Source organism: Nicotiana tabacum, chromosome 5 (genome assembly GCF_000715075.1).
Source record: "Nicotiana tabacum cultivar K326 chromosome 5, ASM71507v2, whole genome shotgun sequence".
NCBI classification, from domain to species: Eukaryota; Viridiplantae; Streptophyta; class Magnoliopsida; order Solanales; family Solanaceae; genus Nicotiana; species Nicotiana tabacum.
Genome location: NC_134084.1, coordinates 161,501,801 through 161,523,382, shown reverse-complemented (window position 1 = coordinate 161,523,382; position 21,582 = coordinate 161,501,801). Strand labels below are relative to the sequence as shown.

The following is a 21,582-nucleotide window of genomic DNA, read 5'->3' as shown; positions in this document are numbered from 1 at the left end:
TTATTAATATAGGTACACGCGCAGAGCGCATACCTTAATACTAGCTTGAGGGTACGTGTTTTGCATGTGTATCCCATATTCTATATCTATATCTATACTATATTAAAAACACTAACGCTCTTGGCGAAATGCCGTTCGCTTATTTTATCCTTAAAAAATATTATATATTGGATATATTATCCTTTAACATATATAATCATCTTCAGGAACTTATATTTTTATTTTATTATTTAAATATAAATTTTTAATAAATTAGTACTCATTGAGATAGAATACACGCGCATCGCGCGTACCTTGAGGCTAGTAGAAAAGAAAAGTATGATAGTATATGAGTAACGTGTTGGAAATTAAGGGAAGGAAAGAAAATTTTCTTTACATCCAAATTTGAAAGTTATTTGACGTCATCGAGATGACGGCCATGTTCAAGTTTTCCACAAATAATGTGAAAAGAAAAAGAAGAAGACACACACTGTGTTTGGTTTTATTATAGTTTTTTCTTTTAGAGAATTGATTGTACAAATTATTATAAGAAATAGTATAATATAAGATTTAGAAATAAGATTATTAGAAAAAACAAACATCAAAAAGTATTTATTTTAATTTCTTTTTCCAATGGACATTCCCATTCTTCTGAAACAACATAGATAAAAATATGAAAGCAAAAATTATCAGATCGTTTAATGCAGATAATATTAATTAACACATTAACCATAACCAATATTTTATTTAAAAAAAGCACAACTGCTAGATCAAAAAAGTGTTTAACTTCATGCATTGACAATTTTTTAAAATAATTTTGCAGCATCAGGTAAAATATTTTTTCTTCGTTTCCCACCCTGTGTACGGTATACACGGGTACTTATATTGGGGCCCAACTAAATTCGGATTCGTCCGGAGAAGTCCCACATTGGGGCATAAAGCGCTCCCTGACGAAGGCGACTCCATACCCATGGACTTGAACCCGAGACCTTTGGTTAAGGATGAACGAGACCTCCGGTGCCAGGTAAAATATTGGTAACTGCTTATATAAGTTTAATATGGTAACCTGAGCCGAAGGTCTATCGGAAACAGACTTTCTGCCCTATCAGGGTAGGGGTAAGGTCTGCATACACAGTACCCTCTCCAAACCCCACTTAGTGAGACTTTAGTGGGTAGTTGTTGTTGTTATTGTTATGGTAACCTGGGAAACAGGATAAATAACTATCTATAACAGGATATATTACATTGATATTACCATGTCAAAAAATTAAGCAAGTACATGAATAATCGCCGTGAAATCTTCAAGATTTCTCCTATAAATACCCTTGGTAGTAAATCTAGTTTTTCCATTCAAAGTACAACATTTCTCCTATAGTCATGGAATTTGTTCTCTTTTCACAAATGTCTTCATTTTTTCTTGTCTCTACGCTTCTCTTATTCCTAATAATATCCCACTCTTGTCATGCTCAAAACTCTCAACAAGACTATTTGGATGCCCATAACACAGCTCGTGCAGATGTAGGTGTAGAACCTTTGACCTGGGACGACCAGGTAGCAGCCTATGCACAAAATTATGCTTCCCAATTGGCTGCAGATTGTAACCTCGTACATTCTCATGGTCAATACGGCGAAAACCTAGCTTGGGGAAGTGGCGATTTCTTGACGGCCGCTAAGGCCGTCGAGATGTGGGTCAATGAGAAACAGTATTATGCCCACGACTCAAACACTTGTGCCCAAGGACAGGTGTGTGGACACTATACTCAGGTGGTTTGGCGTAACTCGGTTCGTGTTGGATGTGCTAGGGTTCAGTGTAACAATGGAGGATATGTTGTCTCTTGCAACTATGATCCTCCAGGTAATTATAGAGGCGAAAGTCCATACTAATTGAAACGACCTACGTCCATTTCACGTTAATATGTATGGATTGTTCTGCTTGATATCAAGAACTTAAATAATTGCTCTAAAAAGCAACTTATAGTTAAGTATATAGTACTATATTTGTAATTCTCTGAAGTGGATATATAATAAGACCTAGTGCTCTTGATTATGGGGAAAAAATATGAATTCCGCTTGATGTATGATATGATATTATTATGAAATCTTTAGTACTTTTACGATTTATGGGTTGATGATCTAGCTACTTGCGAATTATGTGCAAGATCTTATAAAAAGGCAATCCAGTGCACGAAGCATTCCGTGTTTATACAAAATCTGGAGAAGGCCGCACCCGCAGCCTACTCAGATGTAAGCATCAGCGTGGTTGATTCCACGGCTCGAACCCGTGACCTATAAGTCACACGAAGACAACTTTACCATTATTCCAAAACTTCCCTTCCAAGATCTTATAGCGACATGCATTTTCAAACAAAAGGAACTAGCTTACACAGTTCATATAATATACTAGAGGGCCAAAAACATGAAAACTACCTAACTTAGGTGGTCGGAGGATATTGGAAGTGGAGTAGCTAGTTTTTAATAGCTGAACCGGTAGTCTTAAAACTGAATGTATAAAAATATTTACACAATAAGATCATTTATAAGGTAATTATATGTAAATATGTATGACGAATTATCAATCAGTAATTTGAAAAAAAGATTGTAACTAATTAACCTATTATAGTAAACCTACTATAATAGGTTAGATTACATTAATCATGTCATTAAAAGATCTTTAATTTATACTGTCTATTTATACAAGGGAAGTCTCGGCGTAACTGGTAAAATTACTGCCATGTGACTAGAAGGTCACGAGTTCGAGTCGCGGAAACAGCCTCTTGCAGAAATGCAGGGTAAGGCTGCGTATGATAGACCCTTGTGATCCCGCTCTTTCCTGGACCCCGCGGATAGTCTTGGCGTAACTGGTAAAATTACTGTCATGTGACTAGGAGGTCACGAGTTCGAACCGTGGAAACATCCTCTTGCAGAAATGCAGCGTAAGGATGCGTACGATAGACCTTTATGGTCCGGCCCTTTCCCGGACTCCGCGCATAACAGGAACTTAGTGTATCGAACCACCTTTTTTGTTTATACAATAATAACAACAAACCCATAAAAATCTCACAAGTGAGATATGATTGTTTAGCACAGTGCAGTCACATAACCATATGGAAGCAGACGAAATTCACAACATCAGGAGTTTCTAATTAACGTTTACAACATGACCTCCCAAATTTGGTTCTACAGATCCTCTTCTCTTCTTTCTCTAGCTGTATTCTTCATTAGTCTATCCATAATCTCTGTCTATCCATTAAAGCACACACAAAGAATTAGAATTATAACGACCGAATAAAACAATTGGATTATTCTCAATCCTAGTTGCTATCTAATTTTGCTTTTGATGAATAAACAGTAAAATAGTAGAAAAACAAAATATACGCCGCTGCCGGGGATCGAACCCGGGTCACCCGGGTGACAGGCGGGAATACTTACCACTATACTACAACGACTTGGTTGTAGACAGTTATCAATATTTCTAATTTGTCACACACCTATAGAATTTGTGAAGCTAAACATTGTTTCCACGATTATCAAAATGAAAATTGTTAATGTCATTAAAGAAATTTACAAAAAGGAGCTTCTTTATACAAGTAGCAGTTTAGGAAAAATTCACCATTTTCATAGCCAGATGCATTCAACTTATAATAGGCAGATGCTGACGGATTAAGGATATACGTGTTTAACCAAAAATCTGAGTTTTTGGTCAAAACTAGAAATAAAGAGAAATTCAGGTTACTGATAATCAGGAGACGAAAATAATAAAAGACTTTTGAGAACAATAATGAAGCAGTAAATAGTTTTGTATTTCAGTAAAATCTCAATTGTATTCCGTGTCCCTACAGATGTTGAGTCCTTCTCCTTTTATAATTGATTCTAGGAGAAGGTGTAATGCCTTTGTCTTAATGAGACAATTATGAGCAATAAATGACATTAAAAGAAACGTTACTCAATCATTCCTATTAAATACAAATTCTCTAACGTATTTGATATTTAATGCTGAATTTGGACTTTTTTGCGTCATCAGATTCATATCTTCAATCCCTTCCGATCTTCGGTCTCGAATAGGTATGAGACTCGTGCCATTTGAGTAACAGTCCACACCTATGTTGTTTTCTTCTCCTCATATCTGTTGTCGCCCGTGCCTCTTGGCTATTTATTGCGTTTTGACCTTTTAACCAGTATACGTGTCATGACACATCATCTTCAATATACAGACTCAGTTTTTTCCCAATACAGATAGTCCCCCCACTTTTCATTTATTTATTAATTAAATATTTGGGAAGTGGATCTTCAAAAAAGGAATTTTTGTCGTAATCAATGTTATGACAGTACTAACGCTTCAGTTGTCTTTTCTATTTAATGCTCTGCACAGGTGTCACCTTCTGATTGGCTCTGTAATTCTGCAGCCTTTTTTTAAGGCTCTATTCACGAAGTGATAGTTGCCTTTATTATAGGCTTTCCATCATTACACTTCTTTGTTTGACGGTTACTATTATATGTCACACCTCCTTTTTCCGCGCCCGAGGGGGCGCAGGGGAGTTTTTTCCAATTAAAGGACAATCGAAACGGGATTTGTTTATTTATTTCAGAGTCGCCACTTGGGAGATTTAGGGTGTCCCAAGTCACCAATTTTAATCCCGAATCGAGGAAAAGAATGACTCTATATTACAGTCTGCGTACCAGAAATCTAGATAAGGAATTCTGTTAACCCGGGAGAAGGTGTTAGGCATTCCCGAGTTCCGTGGTTCTAGCACGGTCGCTCAACTGTTATATTTGGCTTGATTATCTGATTTTATACGAATATGAACTTATGTGCAAATTTTAACTTTTAACCGCTTTATTATTATTGTTTTTACAAGAGTGTGAACATCGCTTAAAACACGTTTTTGGACTGCGTCACATGAAATGCACCCACAATCCAGAACGCATTTTATTTGATGTTTTGAGATTTGGATTTGGGTCGCATGAAATGCACACCCGAGCTTAAGAAAGTAAATTATTAAACGCGCGCCTAAAGAGACTATCGCGTTATTATTTTGCGGAGGCCGTGAAATTCGCTAAACGACCTTCCCGAATTCTAAGTAATTTTAAACAAGTATTTACTGAGGGCCCCGCAATTTGTGTTTTTATTCGGCGAGGCTCATCTCATTCTTATTTTTTTTAAAAGGAATTTGCAACGTCATGGAAATGCATCTCATACCACGTCACAGTCGATGTACCCGTGGTTAGAGACACATTTCGATTTCGTTGAGATTTGGATTTGGGTCACATAAATGTGCACCCGAGTTTAGGGAGATAACATTATTAAAGGCGCGCCTACAGCAACTAGCACATTATTATTTTGGGATAGGGCCGTGAAATTTGCTAAACGGCCCGTCCCGGAATCTAAGTATTTAAGACATATATTTTGTGAGGGCTTCGCAATCCATACATTTTTGTTTGGCGAAGCTAGTCTCGTTTTTTTATTTATTTATTTATTTGAGGGCAAACTTAAAGAAACTACGATTTTCTACCAATGAAATCATCCGAGGTTAAACAAAAAAAAAACAGCGATTCTAACAGGTAATAATATCCAGGGTAAAAATGAAAAATAGAATAACTTCGTTCATATGCTCACATTTACTTTAAGCATGCAGTAACTAAACATAGAATAAACATTTTTAACATAACAACAAAAATTGCATTGTTGACATTCATATATATCGAATATTCTCATTTATTGCCTTGAACCATAATATGCAAAATGAATGAAATGAGACAAAGGACGAAGAACACCAACCTTCGAACCTCGACAATCCTAGAACGACAAACAGTGCTTCCTACGGAACTCGAACCGGACTTCACTGAACAAGGCACAACAACGAAAACCCCGGAACAAATTCGACGGACCGGACCTCGACTCAGCTTTTGGGCTTTGGACTGGAACTCGACTTCAACTCGACCTCACTGACGGACTGTTTGGTCGACGACTGTGGGGTCAACGGGCAGTGTTTGACGGGGAGGGCTCCTAGGTTTTTGCTAGGGTTCTGTGGTGAGGAAGAAGGCGATGGGGCTGGTGGTTTCATTGGTTTTTCGTGGGTGGTTTTACAGGAGGGTTTGGAGCTTGGTAGTGCTGGGAGCTGAAGGCTTGTTGATGGAGATGCGTTGGAAGCTTGGTGGTCAGTGGTCGACGATGGCGGAGCTCGCAACGGCAACAATGGCGGATTCAAGGAGGAGGAAGGCGATGGTTATGGCGGTGTTTGGACGGTGTCAAGGAGCTGGTTGTTGCTGCATTTGGAGAGGTCGTTTGGGCAGTTGACGACGAGGGGTGGTTGGACGACGCATCAGCGATGGCTGCTGCTTGACGGGTGGTCGATGGGTGCTGCTGGGGGTGCGAGGGTGATGGTGTTTGGGTGGTGGTGAGGAGCTGGGGTTTAGGCGTTGGTTAGGGACGACGAGAGGGGATCGTTTGTGGTGGTGTCGGACGGTGGTGACTGGTTGGTCGCGGGACGTGAGGGTTTTCGGTTATGGCGTCGGGGGGTGTGGTGGTGCGACTGGTTCGGGTTGGGACGGGGTGGTGTTTGGGAGGAGGAGGGTGGTCCGGTTTGGTCGTGGGGGAGAGGAAGCTAGTTTCGTTTTTGGGTCCAGTAGGTTTTCCTTCTTCTTCTTCATGAAGAAGAAGATGAATAGTTGCCCGTTCCAAAAATTTTTCAAAAGTCCCCCTTGTCAAATGTGTTAGTCCGTGTATTTGACATGGCTTTGCCCAGAAAAATGAGCCCACGCGTGGTGGGGTTCAAGGCATATGTTCCCCACGCGTGGTGGGGTTCCCCACGTGTCCTGGACACGGTTTATTATAGGCTAGGTCCAAAAATTAGGCCTAAAACCGGGTAGTTTGAACCCGAATATTATTCTTTTGTCCGGACCCGAGAAATAAGAACACGTTGCTTAACTAGTCCTATGTAAGCAAAATAACTACCAAAAATAAGACTAGTATTTAACAAAACTATATCTTTTTTTTAAGGATTTAAAATAGCTACAAAATATTGATAAAACTATTTTTGTAATTTTCGTAAATATTAAGATAAAATATGAAGTAATATTTTTGTACTTTTTCAAAGTTAAAATGACTATAAAATATTAATAAAACTATTTTTTTGTAATTTTCGAATTTATATAAAGCACCAAAATAAAGTACAATTTTTGTATTTTTCAAGTTTATGAGAGATACATAAACTAAAATTATATATATATTTTTTTGTGATTTTCTTTTTGCAACGAAATAAAAAATAGTTAAAATAGCTATACTAGACCCAATTTCACATATTCACGCTAAAAATGTGAAAATTCTCGGGGAGGGTCAAAAATCACGTGCTTACAGCTGCCCTCTTTGACTGGAAACACGAAGAGTTTTCCGACAAAGAACGACTAGACGTGTTTTTGACCCGACCATTACTTGGACGGACTACACTTAAGGAAAGGGAGGGAATGTGACCGAGCCCTGGTATCTGAGCTGCCTACATATCCTTGGTTTTACAGGAATCAGGCCACGTGTAGTTCGGATATGAGAGAGATGTAGAGGGTACCGAGGTGGAGAGCCGATCGAGGTGCCGTTCCGTTGAGGTTCCGGTCCGCGGTCCTGTCATTACAACAAAAATGAAAACTGAAAAAGACTAACTAAGCCTATCAGCTACTAGTTACAAGGATTCCTATCTCTGAGTCTTCTGAAACTTGATCTTGAGTTTTGAATGGTGCTTCATACAGACTTTGGATTTGAACCTTGATACTTGCTAGTTGTAGGCGCTAGTTCTTGAGCAGACCACATTTGTTCTCCACTTCCGTAATTTGGGTTCTTTTTCTTTTTCTTTTTTTCTTTTTTTTTTCTCTTTTTCCTTTTTTTTTCTTCTTGTTTTTTTGTTTTTTGGTGACCAGCTTCTGTTGATCATCCCAGACTGTTGACTTGCATTCTTGGGGCGAGCTTCTTGTTGCTTCTATCTTGGATTGAGTGCTGGGGATTTTTGTTGTAACCTTCTACTTTCCAGTGGGTCACTGCTTGATCTTGAAACATGCTTCTCCGTTCTACAGGCGGACTCCTGACTTCTTCTATCTTCGACACGCAACAACCTCCGTTCTACAGGCGGGTCCCTAACAATCAAAACAAACAAAACAAACAAAATTTCCTAACCCAGTTTGCACTGGGAAGGTTTGTGAGTCGTTAGCAAAATCGTAGCCCACTGACACTACTGATGCAGTGCTGAGAGTGAACTAAACACTAGATTAGGATGTATTCCCTTGTTATACAGGTGGGCGCCTAACTTCAATGCTTGAAATGTAAGGACTGAAATGTATTCCTCTGTTCTATGGGCGGGCTCCCAACTTCAACACTTGTAATGAAAAAGACTAAAATGTATTCCTCTCGTTATACAGGTGGGTGCCTGGCAAGAAATTTAAAGACTGGAATGTATGCCTCTGTTCTTTGGGCGGGCTCCCAATTTCAACACCTGAAAAGCAAAGACTGAATGTATTCCTCTCATTATACAGGTGGGCGCCTGGATTTAGGAAAATGACTCTTTTTTTCAAAATGGTTTTTTTTAGCATCTTAGGAGAAAGATTCATCGGACTAAGATTTTGATCCTAGGAGAAGGTTCGTCAAACTAGGTCTCTATCTTAGGAGAAAAATTCGTCAGACTAAGATTTTGATCCTAGGAGAAGGTTCATCAGACTAGGTCTTTTCTTGTTGGTATCTTAGGAGAAAGATTCATCAGACTAAGATTTTGATCCTAGGAGAAAGTTCATCAGACTAGGTCATTTTTTGTTTTTTGGTTATCTTAGGAGAAAGATTCATCAGACTAAGATTTGGATCCTAGGAGAAGGTTCGTCAGACTAGGTCTCTATCTTAGGAGAAAAATTCGTCAGACTAAGATTTTGATCCTAGGAGAAGGTTCATCAGACTAGGTTTTTTTTTGTTTTTTGGTTATCTTAGGAGAAAGATTCATCAGACTAAGATTTTGATCCTAGGAGAAGGTTCGTCAGACTAGGTCTCTACCTTAGGAGAAAAATTTATCAGACTAAGATTTTGATCCTAGGAGAAGGTTCATCAGACTAGGTCATTTTTTTTAACAACCACTTAGGAGGAAATGCATCTCCTATTGGATACAATAAACTTAGGAAGTGCGTCTCCTATTGGTACATTGGATCTAGGAAGGGCGTCTCCTATTGGTAAAACTTAACTTAGGAAGTGCGTCTTATATCGGTGAAACTTTTTAGGAAGTGCGTCTCCTATTGGTGAACTTAACTTAGGAAGTGCGTCTCCTATTGGTGAAATCAACTTAGGAAGTGCGTCTCCTACTGGTAAAACTTGTCTTAGGAAGTGCGTCTCCTACTGGTACAATGGATTTAGGAAGTGCGTTTCCTGTGGGTGCAATAAACTTAGGAAGTGCGTCTCCTATCGGTGAAGTCAACTTAGGAAGGAAATGTATGCCTCTGTTATCTGGGCGGGCTCCCAACTTCAATACTTGAAACGTAAAGACTGAAATGTATGCCTCTGTTATCTGGGCGGGCTCCCAACTCCAACACTTAAAATAAAAAGACTGAAACCAACATATCCTATTTGAGGGCGGATGAACCCAACATATCCTATTTGAGGGCGGATGAACCCGACATATCCTATTTGAGGGCGGATGAACCCAACAGATCCTATTTGAGGGCGGATGAACCCGACAGATCCTATTTGAGGGCGGATTAACCCAACATATCCTATTTGAGGGCGGATGAACCCAACATATCCTATTTGAGGGCGGATGAACCCGACAGATCCTATTTGAGGGCGGATGAACCCAACAGATCCTATTTGAGGGCGGATGAACCCAACAGATCCTATTTGAGGGCGGATGAACCCGACATATCCTATTTGAGGGCGGATGAACCCGACATATCCTATTTGAGGGCGGATGAACCCGACATATCCTATTTGAGGGCGGATGAACCCAACATATCCCTATTTGAGGGCGGATGAACCCAACATATCCTATTTGAGGGCGGATGAACCCAACAGATCCTATTTGAGGGCGGATGAACCCGACATATCCTATTTGAGGGCGGATGAACCCAACAGATCCTATTTGAGGGCGGATGAACCCGACATATCCTATTTGAGGGCGGATGAACCCAACAGATCCTATTTGAGGGCGGATGAACCCAACAGATCCTATTTGAGGGCGGATGAACCCAACATATCCTATTTGAGGGCGGATGAACCCAACATATCCTATTTGAGGGCAGACGGACCCGACAGATCCTATTTGAGGGCGGATGAACCCAACAGATCCTATTTGAGGGCGGATGAAGCCAACAGATCCTATTTGAGGGCGGATGAACCCAACAGATCCTATTTGAGGGCGGATGAACCCGACAGATCCTATTTGAGGGCGGATTAACCCAACATATCCTATTTGAGGGCGGATGAACCCAACAGATCCTATTTGAGGGCGGATGAACCCGACAGATCCTATTTGAGGGCGGATGAACCCAACAGATCCTATTTGAGGGCGGATGAACCCGACATATCCTATTTGAGGGCGGATGAACCCAACATATCCTATTTTAGGGCGGATGAACCCAACATATCCTATTTGAGGGCGGACGGACCTGGCAGATCCTATTTGAGGGCGGATGAACCCGACAGATCCTATTTGAGGGCGGATTAACCCAACATATCCTATTTGAGGGCGGATGAACCCAACATATCCTATTTGAGGGCGGATGAACCCGACATATCTTTAAGACTTGAAAATGTCTTACCTCGAATACCTGCTGGGGATTGGGATGAATTTTCATTTTCTACCTTCCCCATTTTTTATTATTATTATTCTTTTTTTTTATTCCTTTTTTTGTTTTGTTTTTGCCTAGCTTCTTCCTTCAAAGACTACCTCCCTTGATTTACTTACCTGTTGGGGGGTAAAATGTTATCAGTTGGGGGTACCTGACATCCAGAAAATTTTCTATATGGAAGGAAAATTTTCTGCCCCAGTTTGATAATATCCCTTGTGGCACGCAGTTCTGGCATCAATGCCATTTCCTTTACCTGTTTCAAATCAAACAAAATTTGTTAGTTTAAAACATGGTGGTTGGTTGTGATACTCCTACTGGGATGGCTTTCCCTTTCTCCTTCCTTGCTCTGCGTTCAACAACTTGTTGGGGATGATATTATGTGCTGGGGATAATCCCTTCCTGCTGGGGGATATCCCTCTTCTTTTGTGGCATAGCTTGGAAACTGGCATTTTCCCGACCTTTTAGTCTAGTATGGATTTCGCCAAATCATGCTCACTGCTCTCCTTGCTCTGTTCATGGGCCTTGGCCTTTGAGGTTTATAACCTTGGGTTTGACAAGGATATCTCTTTTGACACTCGTCAATCCTTTTGTCAATTCCCTTTGCTGGGGATATCTTTTTTGACACTGGCCTCGCGCTTGTTCCTCGCTGACTATACCATTTGGATATACTAGTCAGATCTCATTTTGGAAAGCTGATGGCATATTTTAAAGTCATTTCATACTTGTTCTGACCGGACAGACTCTATTGGGGAAATTTTTTATGAAAGGAGAAAGATAGCAGAAACAAAATAAAAGACAAAGGAAACGGTGACTCTTTTACAAGAGAAACTATAAATAAAAACCTATCAAACGCAGATACCGACTCTAATGGCCATGACATGCGTATGTGGCCTATCCTCTGCCGTCAATCATCTTTCAAGATCTTCAATTGGTGATTCCCCATGTGATTCTTGATATTATTCGACTTGCAGTGTCCGAAGGGTTTTCACTATCAAGTCTCTCTCATTTTTGGCTTTTCTCTCAGCTTTCATCGCCTTATGGTGCCTGTGAAGGTTTTCACCAATAAGACTCTCTCGTTTTATATCTCTCTCCAGCTGGGGGATTTGGAGTGTTGCCGGTATGACTCTTTCTGTTGGAGATTAGAGTCCTTTCTGCTGTGGAACAGAATGTTATGTTCGCCGGTAAGACTCTTCATTTGTCTGACTTGGCATCTTTTGAAGACTGATCAGAAGGTCTTTCTTTGGACCGTAATGTGGGTTTTGGATAGGTTAGAAAGAAAGGGTATAAAAGGCTCAAAAATACATTAATTTTGGGTTATTAGTTACAACCTTCGGAATTAGATTTATTTACATCAAACGCAACTTTTTGCCCCAGTTTCTTGCTTGGGGATATTTTAATTGATGATTTCTTCGTTTTTCAAAACTATGACCGAGCCGTGAAGCGCCTACGTATCCTCTTTGAGGAATCAGGTCAAACGTAGTTCCCAATTTCTCTTTTTCATTTGACTTTATCTTTATCAATTTTCTGTTATCATTTCTCTTTTCTTTTTTTTCCTTTTCTCATTTTCTTTTGTCGTTTTTTTTCTTTCTCTCTTTTTCTTTTATTCTTCTTTGTCCATTTTGTTGTTTTCTTTTCTTTCTTTTCTCTTACCCACCATGCTTGCGTATTTTATTCGTTGCTACTAATTCCGAACGAGGGGTATGAAGGAAAATAAATAAGGCTCAAAAGGGGTAACGAAGGATAAAGTGTTTGGGTAGCAGAACAAAACGCCTTCGTCATTCCAGTCTTCAAAACATGCTAAGTGCAAACAACACAATTTAAACTTGTAGTCTTTTCTGATGGTGCTGGACTTGACAATTATGTTAAACGTTTTATTTTTTCTTTGTCATTTCTAAAGCACCGTTGGGCGACACTCTCATTATCCTGACCGACCCTCATGCCAATTTGGCGAATCTTGCTTTTAACGGTTTTCTTTGTGCTTAACTTGCCCCAGTTCCACATGACTCGAGCTCTGAATAATCTCAACTGTCCTTATTTCCTTTAAATGGTCTGAATCGCCTTTCCAGGGTTTTATGATTAACTTTTAAGATTAGGCCCAAACTGGGTGCGCATGTCATGTCCCTAGAATCGGCATTGAACAAAAATGGTAAAAAGGACTAAACAAAAGATGACTGGAAATAATAAAAGACCGGACTTTGTATTAGACTACCGGTGAAATGGTTTAAATAACAAAACAAACAAAACAATCCAGAACAAAATCCTAAAAACAAACTGGATAAGACAACATCCGGCTCATAACCCTAATAATCCGAACAACAGAAATGACAACAAAATGAGCCACCACAAGCTTCTCTCTTGCTGACCAAGGAACAAAACGTCCTCCCACTATATCAAAATTGGCATTTTAGCCACTGAGCTTTGCATCAATACTGCCGAGACCATTGCCAGCTTCAACCTCATCAACCTCCGTCGGCAAATTCTCGAGGAGGTTCGAGTGCCCCATGTCACTATTATTAATTGCAACCCGCCCTTCTCGGATCATTTTCTCTACTTCCCTTCTCCAACTATGACAGCTCTCAATGTTGTGCCCTATGACATTGGAGTGGTAGGCGCATCGCGCTGCCGGATCAAAACTTCTTGCAAGTGGATTTATAGTGCATGCGGGGAGTGGCTCAATCGAACCAGCATGCCATAGCCTTTCAAACAGACTGGCATAAGATACCCCGATGGGGGTGAGAGCCTCTCCTCGTTTCAGCAACCTCTTCATTCTTGCATGTTGACAGGGCCGGAAACCTGATCCAGATGGCTTTTGATGGGCTTGTATGGGTGGGTAAGCATTTCGTGGAGTCGGGTCCCTGGGAAGTGAGGTATGGCTTTTGAGGTCACGGGGAAAGAAATGGTGTTGGGGAGCGGAGAAGCATTGAGGAGTGATGGAGCTACTCTGATGGCTGGGAAAGCTGCCATAAGTGGGTTGGGATGGAGAGTATGGGGGATCTTCCATTATGGTGTTGGGTGCTTGGGAAATGACCGAGCTCAAGAGACTTGGCGGTGGAGGGGGTGGTGCTTTTCCCGTTATCCATGCCTGATACATGTCTGCCACATGCTGTCTCAGCATTCTCACTTCTTCTACCAACCCGCCGTTCCGTTCGATCAATTGTTGTCGGTCATCAGTACCGACCCACTCGGTTCTGCGGTTCTGAGCCATTGTCCTTTGATTTTGCTTTGCAGGGAGGAGTTACCACAACCAACCACTCTCTATATATGGACACATCAAAGGGAAGTCATCACGTTAGTGTTAGGGCATTGGACAGGCAATCATATATCAAAAATGTACCCAAGCAGTTAGACAATTGTGCCCCCTGAAAATCTTCCACACTCTCTTTTTATTTATTTATTATTATATTTTTTTTTATTTTTTTTGTTATTATTATTATTATTTTTTTTTTTTAGTGGTGGTCGAATCTTATGGAGATTGCCTACGTATCATGTCCCCGCATGAATCAGACCTTGCGTAGTTCGGACCAATAAAAGCTAAACAATACTAAACACATTTTTTTTAAAATTTAAAACAATCTGGGTTTCAAGGATTTAAAGATTACCCACCAACTTAAAAATCAAACAACCCGCATATTCTAGTCAAAAGATTTATAAACATCAAAACAAATGGCCAACTTCCTTCCTACGTTTGCTAAATTTAACCAAATGGTTATTCTTGCAACTATGGCCCCTTCCAATTTTCACATGAATTTTGAGGCCGGGGAGGATTATTTTGACACTTTACAAACTTGTCCATTCTTTTACGAAAATAACCTTTCGACAACTGAAAGGCACTCTAAGGCTATTTCGGCAAGAACGGTTTAAGACGCGGCCGAAGCTGGCTCGGCTTATTATGAAAAAATTTGAACGGTATTCGCCTGACCGTCGACTCTTTTTTTCAAATTATAATAAAAACTTGGTGTTGCAAAACACGGCCCTTCAACGTCTCGGGGACGAAGCTTTTTAAGGTTGTGTGGGTCAACTGGACCAAACTCCTAGACATGACCCAAAAGGTGGCTGTTTATGCAAAGTCAGCCTTCCGGCGTCCCTTTCGGGAACATTCGGTTATGTCTTGATAAAACAGCGTCGTCCGACTTCTTTATGACAAAAATTAAAATTTGACATGCATTTTTTGTTATTATTATTATTATTTGTTTTTTTTGGCTTTTTAGCAAAAGGTGGGGTTGGACCCGATGAGGGTTGCCTACGTATCTCACATCCGGTGAGAATCAAACCCGCGTAGTTCGGTCAAATGAACTACTTTAAAAGAAGAAAGGAAGCATTTTTTGATTGATTTTCTTTTTACAAGAAACACTTCTAAGATATATTTTTGAATTTTCATTTGCTCTTTTTTTCCTTCTAAAGAAGAAGAAGAAAATATTTTTTGGAATTTTACCTTTAATAAAAGAAATGCTTCTAACATGTTTTTTGAATTTTGAATTTTCTTTTCAATTTTTGAAAGAAGAATCAAAATATTTTTGGATTTGTTTTTTATATTATATTTTTTTTTATTTATTTTTAAAAAATTATTATTTTTTTTAGAAAAACAATTAGAAAGACTTTCTAAAGAAGTCAATAATGGAAAATATTTTTGGATCATCTGTTTTGAAAATTGGGATTCTAAAAACTTTTGGCAAGACCAATGTTCTTGCAACAGATAAAGATATATATACATTTTTTGGAAATAAAGAAAAACTTTTGGATTTTTTATATATATATATTTGCAATAATAAAACCACTTTCAACGCCCGACTCCCCCTTTTTTTTTATAACATAATAAACTTATAGGACTTTTTGGACTTTTTGACATTTTCCAAAACAAGACTTGCTAATAAACAAACTTAATAAGACACATTTTTTTTCATTTTTTCAAAATTTCGGCAGAGCTACGACTCTACTCGGACTCTTTCACGGTTTTATAATATGTGGAAAATGATGACAACATACAAAATCTTTTGAATTTTCATGCTTTTTTTATATGTATTTTTATATTTATATATATATATTTTTTTATGTTTATTATTATTTTTCAAAAAAATGTGGCATGGGAAACATAAGGATTTCCAAGACATCTTGGATTCCGCAACTGTTCCCCATGCGCTTTTCCCAACATGTGAAGCATGGGGGACATAGGGAATTCCAAGACTTCTTGGATTCCACAAATGTTCCCCATGTGCTTTTTCCCAAAAAATGAAGCGTGGGGGACATGTGGAATACCAAGGCTTCTTGAATTCCACAATGTTCCCCATGTCCTTAATTAACATAATGGCATGCTTATCAAAAATAGTGCAACTTTCTTATTTAACGTGATCAGCATGATAAGGAGTGTCATTTGTTCGCAAATATCATTGGTCCGCCAAATGACCCATTCACCCTTGCATAAATACAACATGTAGCACATAGGATGCCAAAGATGGTCTATTATTTTCAGGTTGCTTGTCCTAGACGGACCCAACCCCTGTGTTGAGTCCCCTAAGTCAAATGCACATGATGCAAATAAACGTTCCTACTAGGGATCCGGCATGTGGCTTTGTTATACTAAGTTCATAACCTGGGTATTTGTTCTAGACCTGGCTTACCCGAGCGGACAGCTCGAGCCGAGGGGGGGCAGCGTACCGGGAATACAGAAGCTTCACCGGCTTAGCAACTTATCCGAACCTCGTTCTAAATTGGGTTTTGACACTATACAGAAAAGAAGTCGTACGAAGTACGCCCTTCTTCATGATTTAGAAGACTCAGAAAGTATAGGGGTTTCGGTCACAGTTTATATACAGTTCACGTAATATCAAAGTAGTAAAAGCAACATTTAGCACATTAGGCTCAAACATGTAAAAATCAGATAATAAATAAAGCCAAATAATAACAATTATTTTAAGCTCGAATTCTTAACCCTGAACCAGTGGTTCTGGGTGTTTCGTTCCCCAACAGAGTCGCCAGAGCTGTCACACCTCCTTTTTCCGCGCCCGAGGGGGCGCAGGGGAGTTTTTTCCAATTAAAGGACAATCGAAACGGGATTTGTTTATTTATTTCAGAGTCGCCACTTGGGAGATTTAGGGTGTCCCAAGTCACCAATTTTAATCCCGAATCGAGGAAAAGAATGACTCTATATTACTGTCTGCATACCAGAAATCTAGATAAGGAATTCTGTTAACCCGGGAGAAGGTGTTAGGCATTCCCGAGTTCCGTGGTTCTAGCACGGTCGCTCAACTGTTATATTTGGCTTGATTATCTGTTTTTATACGAATATGAACTTATGTGCAAATTTTAACTTTTAACCGCTTTATTATTATTGTTTTTACAAGAGTGTGAACATCGCTTAAAACACGTCTTTGGACTGCATCACATGAAATGCACCCACAATCCGGAACGCATTTTATTTGATGTTTTGAGATTTGGATTTGGGTCGCATGAAATGCACACCCGAGCTTAAGAAAGTAAATTATTAAACGCGCGCCTAAAGAGACTATCGTGTTATTATTTTGCGGAGGCCGTGAAATTCGCTAAACGACCTTCCCGAATTCTAAGTAATTTTAAACAAGTATTTACTGAGGGCCCCGCAATTTGTGTTTTTATTCGGCGAGGCTCATCTCATTCTTATTTTTTTTTAAAAGGAATTTGCAACGTCATGGAAATGCATCTCATACCACGTCACAGTCGATGTACCCGTGGTTAGAGACACATTTCGATTTCGTTGAGATTTGGATTTGGGTCACATAAATGTGCACCCGAGTTTAGGGAGATAACATTATTAAAGGCGCGTCTACAGCAACTAGCGCATTATTATTTTGGGGTAGGGCCGTGAAATTTGTTAAACGGCCCGTCCCGGAATCTAAGTATTTAAGACATATATTTTGTGAGGGCTTCGCAATCCATACATTTTTGTTTGGCGAAGCTAGTCTCGTTTTTTTTTTATTTATTTATTTGAGGGCAAACTTAAAGCAACTACGATTTTCTACCAATGAAATCATCCGAGGTTAAACAAAAAAAAAACAGCGATTCTAACAGGTAATAATATCCAGGGTAAAAATGAAAAATAGAATAACTTCGTTCATATGCTCACATTTACTTTAAGCATGCAGTAACTAAACATAGAATAGACATTTTTAACATAACAACAAAAATTGCATTGTTGACATTCATATATATCGAATATTCTCATTTATTGCCTTGAACCATAATATGCAAAATGAATGAAATGAGACAAAGGACGAAGAACACCAACCTTCGAACCTCGACAATCCTAGAACGACAAACAGTGCTTCCTACGGAACTCGAACCGGACTTCACTGAACAAGGCACAACAACCAAAACCCCGGAACAAATTCGACGTACCGGACCTTGACTCAGCTTTTGGGCTTTGGACTGGAACTCGACTTCAACTCGACCTCACTGACGGACTGTTTGGTCGACGACTGTGGGGTCAACGGGCAGTGTTTGACGGGGAGGGCTCCTAGTTTTTTGCTAGGGTTCTTTGGTGAGGAAGAAGGCGATGGGGCTGGTGGTTTCACTGGTTTTTCGTGGGTGGTTTTACAGGAGGGTTTGGAGCTTGGTAGTGCTGGGAGCTGAAGGCTTGTTGATGGAGATGCGTTGGAAGCTTGGTGGTCAGTGGTCGACGATGGCGGAGCTCGCAACGGCAACAATGGCGGATTCAAGGAGGAGGAAGGCGATGGTTATGGCGGTGTTTGGACGGTGTCAAGGAGCTGGTTGTTGCTGCATTTGGAGAGGTCGTTTGGGCAGTTGACGACGGGGGGTGGTTGGACGACGCATCAGCGATGGCTGCTGCTTGACGGGTGGTCGATGGGTGCTGCTGGGGGTGCGAGGGTGATGTTGTTTGGGTGGTGGTGAGGAGCTGGGGTTTAGGCGTTGGTTAGGGACGACGAGAGGGGATCGTTTGTGGTGGTGTCGGACGGTGGTGACTGGTTGGTCGCGGGACGTGAGGGTTTTCGGTTATGGCGTCGGGGGGTGTGGTGGTGTGACTGGTTCGGGTTGGGACGGGGTGGTGTTTGGGAGGAGGAGGGTGGTCCAGTTTGGTCGTGGGGGAGAGGGAGCTGGTTTCGTTTTTGGGTCCAGTAGGTTTTCCTTCTTCTTCTTCATGAAGAAGAAGATTAATAGTTGCCCGTTCCAAAAATTTCGAAAAATCCCCCCCTGTCAAATGTGTTAGTCCGTGTATTTGACATGGCTTTGCCCAGAAAAATGAGCCCACACGTGGTGGGGTTCAAGGCATATGTTCCCCACGCGTGGTGGGGTTCCCCACGTGTCCTGGACACGGTTTATTATAGGCTAGGTCCGAAAATTAGGCCTAAAACCGGGTAGTTTGAACCCGAATATTATTCTTTTGCCCGGACCCGAGAAATAGGAACACGTTGCTTAACTAGTCCTATGTAAGCAAAATAACTACCAAAAATAAGACTAGTATTTAACAAAACTATATCTTTTTTTTAAGGATTTAAAATAGCTACAAAATATTGATAAAACTATTTTTGTAATTTTCGTAAATATTAAGATAAAATATGAAGTAATATTTTTGTACTTTTTCAAAGTTAAAATGACTATAAAATATTAATAAAACTATTTTTTTGTAATTTTCGAATTTATATAAAGCACCAAAATAAAGTACAATTTTTGTATTTTTCAAGTTTATGAGAGATACATAAACTAAAATTATATATATTTTTTTTTGTGATTTTCTTTTTGCAACGAAATAAAAAATAGTTAAAATAGCTATACTAGACCCAATTTCACATATTCACGCTAAAAATGTGAAAATTCTCGGGGAGGGTCAAAAATCACGTGCTTACATTATATACATATTTAACTTTTTTTCCTTTGTCTTCTTCTTCATAAACCCTTAACAGATACTTTACTCATTACTTTTGTTCCTTTCTCCTTTAGTTCTTCCTTTCTCTGCAATGGCATCTCCGAATCCTAACCCTAAAAGAATCCCAATTCTTGATAGTTTCCCCAATGCCCCTGTAAGACATAGAAGGGGTAGAGGTGGCAAGCTTCGTAGCCTAGGATCCGTTTGTGGTGGTTCATCTGGTTCCATCGCTCCCTCTTCTAGTTCTGGCACTATTTCTAGAGGTTCTATCACTAAAAAATCCTCTTCTAAAGGTAAAGAACTTTCTGAGCCTCTTCAAGAGCCTTTAGTTGAGGAAATAGTACCAAATGACTTATCCTTTGAGAATGATAGAAAATCTCTTCGTAAACAAGTTGTTAATTTAGAGAAAGCTGACATTTTTCTTTCTCTAATCACTGAACCTTTGGTTTCTACTGTTCGAAAGGATTGCAACTGGAGAAGTGATCTTCGTATAGTGATCCCTAATCCAAACCAGAGAATATCTTCTTTTAGGATTGGATTTTCTTTTGTTTATACTTACCCCTTCACTTTGGGATTTATTCCTGCTATTGACCCAGTTATACTTGATTTCTGTCACTTTTTCAAAATTTGTTTGGGACAAATTGACCCCCTTGTATGGAGAGTAGTGACTTGTTTGAGGTATTTATCTGTCAAAGCTAATGTTGACTTTTCCTTTCCCCACCTTATTCATCTTTACCACCCCAAGCTATTCCGCAATGGAGTTTTCACTTTACCTGCAAGAAGTAAAAGGGTCTTGGTAAGCCCTGAAGATGACAAGGAACGTGTGTGGTACACTCATTATGTTGCGGTACGCACAGTTAATTTGGTGGGTGAAACAAATATCCCCTTCCCTGAGAAGTGGAACTTTGCACGTAAGTTTTTTTTTACTTACCGTTCCTATATTTAAGAATTTCAACTTCTTTTCTAATTTCATCCTTTTTTGCTTTTATATAGCAACCATGGGAGATGTGGAGCTCGTTCCTAATTTCCGTGGTTGGATAGATTTAATCTTGAAAGCCGTGCCTATGGAGGCGAGAACTTGGAAATCCATTTCCAATTTACATGGTTGGAAAGTGAAAACTCACGGTATGCATCTCTTTATGTTTTTCCGTATGTTAAGTCCTTTCTTGTTTCTAACTTTTTTATCCTTCTTTTTGTCAGGATTTGCTATTCGAGGAATGACAACTGAAGTAGCTACTGCCCTTCGAGCCTCTTCTGGTACTTCACTTTCTTTGGAGAGAACTCAAGCTAGGCTGTCAAAGAGGAAAGTTGTAGAAGAAGATTCTGAGGACGATGAAGATGAAGACACCTATTTGATAGCTAGACCAAGAGCCAGGAGACGCATCGTTTCCGAGGATGACATATTGCAGAAATTGTAGATAAATTGTAGTTAAATTGTAGATTATTTGTATTCTGATTGTAGATGCTTTATTTTCTGTTTTCACAAATAAAAAACTGCTAAAACTTCTACAAATCTTCTGAAAAAACGCAATTATGTCAAAAATCACAATTATGCTACAATTGGATGAGAATTGGGATATAAAAATTTAATGTACCCAGTTTGTAGATATTTTGTAGATAAATTGTAGATTATTTGTATTCTAATTGTAGGTGCTTTGTTTTCTGTTTTCACACATCAAAAATGACTAAAACTTTTACAAATCTTCTGAAAAAAATGCAATTATGTCAAAAATCCCAATTAAACTACAATCGAATGGGAATTGGGATATTAAAATTCAATATATCCAGTTTGTAGATATTTTGTAGATAAATTATAGATTATTTGTATTCTGATTGTAGATGCATTGTTTTCTGTAGATGAATTATAGATTAATGTGGTCAGCGGGTATAATCACAGCAGTAGCAGAATCCTTGGAAACTTACAACCGTGACCAATGTAGAAGAAT

At 39.5% G+C, this 21,582-nt stretch overlaps 1 protein-coding gene across 1 annotated transcript; it reads left to right on the top strand.

Moving 5' to 3' along the window:
* Positions 1-1,332: 1,332 nt before the first annotated feature.
* LOC107763263 (pathogenesis-related protein 1C) lies at positions 1,333-2,095 on the top strand. The gene is given in 1 exon segment (NM_001425754.1): positions 1,333-2,095. A coding segment is annotated over 1 exon segment (507 nt). The 5' UTR covers positions 1,333-1,356; the 3' UTR covers positions 1,864-2,095.
* The last annotated feature ends 19,487 nt before the right edge of the window (positions 2,096-21,582 follow it).